This window comes from Armigeres subalbatus, chromosome 2 (genome assembly GCF_024139115.2).
Source record: "Armigeres subalbatus isolate Guangzhou_Male chromosome 2, GZ_Asu_2, whole genome shotgun sequence".
NCBI classification, from domain to species: Eukaryota; Metazoa; Arthropoda; class Insecta; order Diptera; family Culicidae; genus Armigeres; species Armigeres subalbatus.
In genome coordinates, this window is record NC_085140.1 from 40,394,915 (window position 1) to 40,399,754 (window position 4,840).

Sequence of the window (4,840 nt, forward strand, 5' to 3'; positions counted from 1 at the left end):
CACACCGCGAAAATCGGACGACTGCGGTGGGCCGGGTACGTAGCCAGAATGTCGGACAGTATCCCGGTGAAAATGGTTCTCGACAACGATCCGACGGGCACAAGAAGGTGAGGTGCGCAGCGGGCAAGGTGGATCGATCAGGTGGAAGATGACTTGCGGACCCTCCGTAAACTGCGTGGTTGGCGAAGCGCAGGTATGGACCGAGTTGAATGGAGAAGACTTTTTTTTATATACCGCACAGGCGACTTCGGCCTTAGCCTGAAAAAATAATAATTGTTTACTTTGACGCTTATTAATGAGAGCAAATAAATGGAAAAATTTAATCCATTTACTCAATGCAATTATACTGCCGCTAACCGCAAGTCGAGCACATCTGTATATGGAGTCCATATACAGATGTGCTCGACTTGCGGTTAGCGACAGTATAGTACATCCTAAGTAGGCCTGACACCTTAGCACTTTAAAACATAGCCTCAAACTCATCGGTCCTAGGCACGGACCTAGGAACACCGAAAGTGCAACAAAAATGGAAGGAAGCGTTTTGTTCCCTGATTAATAAAGTTGGGTACGGCCCATTGGAAAGAATGGCTTTGTCAGTAGGGTCGATAGAAGCAGTCATAGCTTACGGAACACTTAGAGAGGTGAGCGGTTGTGGAGGGGTATTGAAATAAGTGTGACGATCCTATACAAAAACAGATTCTTCAGATGTGTGAGGACGGCTGAAAATGGCAAATGTAATCAATATTCTATCCACCATCTTCACGATCCACTTTACACCGCGACGGGAAGGAGCAAATCGTCGATTGTGTATCACCCTCGCCGGTTCGGTTTCGCGTAGAAACGGTTAGTTTTGCGTCGGGAAGGATTTGATCGTTCGATTTAACTTGTTTCCGTTCGTTTTCGCTCGCGATGCCTGCTAAAGGGGAAAAGCAGCTGGCTGGTAGCTTAGCTCAGCGCAAGTGCCTGTTAAAAGTTTTTGATGCGCTTGAGCGGTTCATCCGTGATTACGATCATGATCGCAACAGTTTCCAGTTGTGTGTGTGCGAACTGATTCACTGGACTAGATGATCGAAACCTTCGCGGAGTGTCAGAGTGTGATCGAGGAGCTGGATGCACCAGAGGCTCTGGATAAGCACATCGACAAACGCGTTGAGTTCGAGCAACGGTACTGCAAGGCAAAGGGTTTCCTTTTCTTGAAGCGTGCCGGGATCCTAACCAGTCGGAATTGAACGACCACGGCAACATCAAGCAAACTTCCACCTCCGTCTACCAAAAATCGACCTTCCGAAGTTCAATGCGGACTTTTCACGTTGGATTTCGTTCCGGGACACGTTCACATCGATGATCCACGTGAACGGCAATATTCCCACAGTCGCCTAGCTCCAATACCTTCTCCAATCTCTTGAAGGTAGCGCCAAGAAACCCTTCGAATCGGTCGATATCGCAACCGATAGCTACGCTACAACTTGGGATGCTCTTCTGAAGAGGTACGACAATTGGAAATACCTCAAGAAGCAACTTTTCAAGGCGCTGTATGAGTTGGAAGCAGTGAAGCAGGAGTGTGCTACACGCATCCACGGTTTGGTCAACGATTATCAACGTCATGTTTGCGCCCTAGCCAAACGTCGTGAAATATGATGAAATACTCAATTCCGTCGGGCCAGACAGTCATCTATCAGCCTCTTCGAAGGTAGCCGGCTTCCAGCACAAAAGCTTCAAACAGCAAGTATCGATCAATACATCAGTCTCATCCACTTCCAGCTACCCCTGTCTGCTTTCCTGTTCCGACAGTCATTCCATCCGAATATGTCCGGTGTTTCTTGGGAAGAACGTCAGTCATTGCGGAGAGTTGGCTTCCCAGAAGCGCCTGTGTTGCCTCAGCGTTGGTCATAAATCCAAGAAGTGCAGTTCCAAATACAACTGCCGTGCATGTCATGAGAAGCACCACTCGCTTCTGCATGATTTCACTCCAGCGAAGGTATCAGATACGCCAGCAATCCAAGCAAGCACAACAGTGCCAGCCGTGTCGTCGAAGTCCGCTGTTTTCACAGTTTCTCCGTTCTGCAAACGCTTCCATCCACGTCCCGCCAAGTTATCATGGCATCGATGTCGATTCGGCATCGATGTCGAATTTCATTTCGAAACCGTTGGCGAAGATCCTGTTCAGCCGCCGATCTACAGTGGACGTATCTGTCGCAGGCATCGGACCCTCCACACAGAAGATTAGGAGTACCATTACAGCAACCATCGAGTCGGGAGATCGAACGACCTCGATGAAATCGCAGTTTTCGGTACTGAAGCAGCCATCGTCGGAGCTGCCAACTACGCCGATCGACATTTCGGTGTGGAAAATTTCATGCGTCGAGCTAGCAGATCCACAGTTCAATGTTCCCGGAAACGTAGACCTCGTCATCGGTAGCGAAACGTACTGGGAACTCCACACGGGACGGAAAATTTCTCTGGGTGAAGGTATTCCGTGGGTAGTCGAAACTCTCTTTGGTTGGGCGGCCACTGGTCCCGCATCTCGCTCGGCTACCTGCATACCACGGTTCTGCAATCTCTCCACTGTTGACGATCGACTGGAAGCCGCTCTACGCAAGTTATGGGACATGGAAACATTTCAATCAGCTCCAGTTCTATCTACCGAAGAAAGTCTATGCGGAGAACACTATGCTGTTACTACGATGCGCAATTCCACAGGGCGGTACATTGTGGATCTTCCGAGGACTGAAGATTCCGAAAAGGTTCAAGGTCGATCAAGGTCGATTTCCGATCGTCGCTTCTTGAGCATGGAACGGCGATTAGATAGAGATCCTTCTACCAAGGACTCATATCACCAATTCATGGAGGGGTATGTACAGCTTGGTCACATGCAGGAGTTACCAGGGCCTGTAGATGATCGAATTGAACACTCATACATCCCCCACCACGTCGTTTTCAAGAAATCCACCACGACCACGAAGGTCAGGGTGGTTTTTGACGCGTCATGCAAGACCTCGTCCGGCTATTCTTTGAACGACACGCTTCTTGTTGGACCTGTCGTCCAGCAAGACCTCTACTCCATCTACACGAGATTCCGGACAAAACGCATTGCCATAGTAGCAGACGTCGAGAAGATGTACAGGCAGGTATTGCATCATCCCGACAATCGTCGTCTCCTTCGTACCCATTATCTCAGATGTCTGTCCGATGCGATCGCTACGTTCGAACTACAGACCCTGACATACGGTCCTGCTAGCGCAACATACTTTACAATGAAGACATTCCAGCAGATTGCCATCGACCAGGCGGAGTTCTATCGTGCTGCTGTCGACCCAGTGGTGGAAGATTTCTGCGTAGATGATCTATTGTCCGACGCATCTGACGTTGAATCCGCAAAAGCACTTCGCCTTCAAGTCACTGACATACTTAGTTCCGCTGGATTTTTGCTAAAGAAATGGGCGTCTAACGCCTCAGAAGTTCTCCAGGATGTTCCCCCAGAAGATCTGGCGATCCAACCCCTCCACGATCTGCAGGATGAGCAGATGATCTTCACGATCGGCCTATTGTGGGCCGACAACCTTCGATTCAAGGTAGAAGTAACGAGATTGAGCCGGCCATGGGCCGAAAATCTCGTTAATAAAGATAAATAATAATAATAATAATAATAAGGTAGAAGTACCTACCTCTCCCGACGGCCATCCTTACCAAGCGGAAGGTAATGTCGTACATCGCCAAGATTTTCGATCCACTGGACCTATTGGGTCCGGTCATCGCAAAGGCAAAGTTCTTCATGCAGCGTTTATGGGCATTGAAGCATGACGGTGTTCTTTGCGAGTGGGATTATCCATTGCCGGATCAGCTGCAACACGAGTGGAAGCAGTTCCATACAACGCACCACATTCTAGCTACACTCCAAGTTCCTCGCTTCGTGCTTTCGTCAGTCGGTGCTACTGTCCAACTCCATTTCTTCGCCGATTCATCCTCCGTTGCTTATGGAGCTTGCTGCTTCGTCCGCACGGAATCGGCGGAAGGTATACAAGTCCACCTGTTGACATCGAAGTCAAAAGTCGCGCCGCTGTCCACGCACCATTCCATCGCAAGACTAGAGCTCTGTGCAGCACATCTGGCAACTCAGCTCTTCAAGAAGGTGGATGCCTTGCTGAAGACAGCGAAGAAGGCTGCGCGCCGTTCCAACCCGCTGGAAAACATTCGTCGCTAACCGCGTGTCGAAGATCCAGGTCACTACAAATACAGACCGCTGGAGGCACATAGCTGTTTCTGAAAATCCTGCCGACGATATTTCGCGTGGCCTCAATCCAACGGACATTTTCATGGCATGGCCCTTCCTGGATTGCACTGTCACCTAAATATTGGCCCAAGACCGTCATCGACCAGGAGAACTCCCACGCAGCGTCCGAATAAGAGCGCAAAGCACCGATTTTGGCAATGACCGCTGCACAAGTAGATTTCGGTGAAGATCTGTTTTCTCATTACTCTCGCTACAACAAGATACGTCGTGTGGTTGCATTCTGCAGCCGATACATCCATCGACTGAAGGAGCGCATAGAGTTGTGAAGTTCTGGATCTTCTCTTCCTCCGTTGATCATTAGTAGCCGAGTCAATTCATCGTCCATCGTACCACTACCACTTCCGAGCTCCAGCACGCTTAATACCTGCTCTGCCGTTTAGCGCAGAAGGAAACATTTGCTGAGGAGTTATCGGATTTTTCGAATGGCCGGTAACGAAATCACCTGGAAGTTCATTCCACCACAAGCACCATACTTCGGAGGCCTCTGGGAGGCCGCAGTAAAATCGGCAAAGCACCTCTTGCTGAAGGTAGCCCGCAACGCCAATCGTG

At 49.6% G+C, this 4,840-nt stretch overlaps 1 protein-coding gene across 1 annotated transcript; it reads left to right on the forward strand.

Annotated features, from left to right (window-relative positions):
* Positions 1-1,934: 1,934 nt before the first annotated feature.
* On the forward strand, positions 1,935-4,201 carry LOC134208940 (uncharacterized). The gene is made up of 2 exons (XM_062684898.1): positions 1,935-3,578; positions 3,656-4,201. Exons 1-2 carry the CDS (start codon positions 1,935-1,937, stop codon positions 4,199-4,201), a joined length of 2,190 nt encoding a protein of 729 aa, XP_062540882.1.
* Positions 4,202-4,840: the final 639 nt, after the last annotated feature.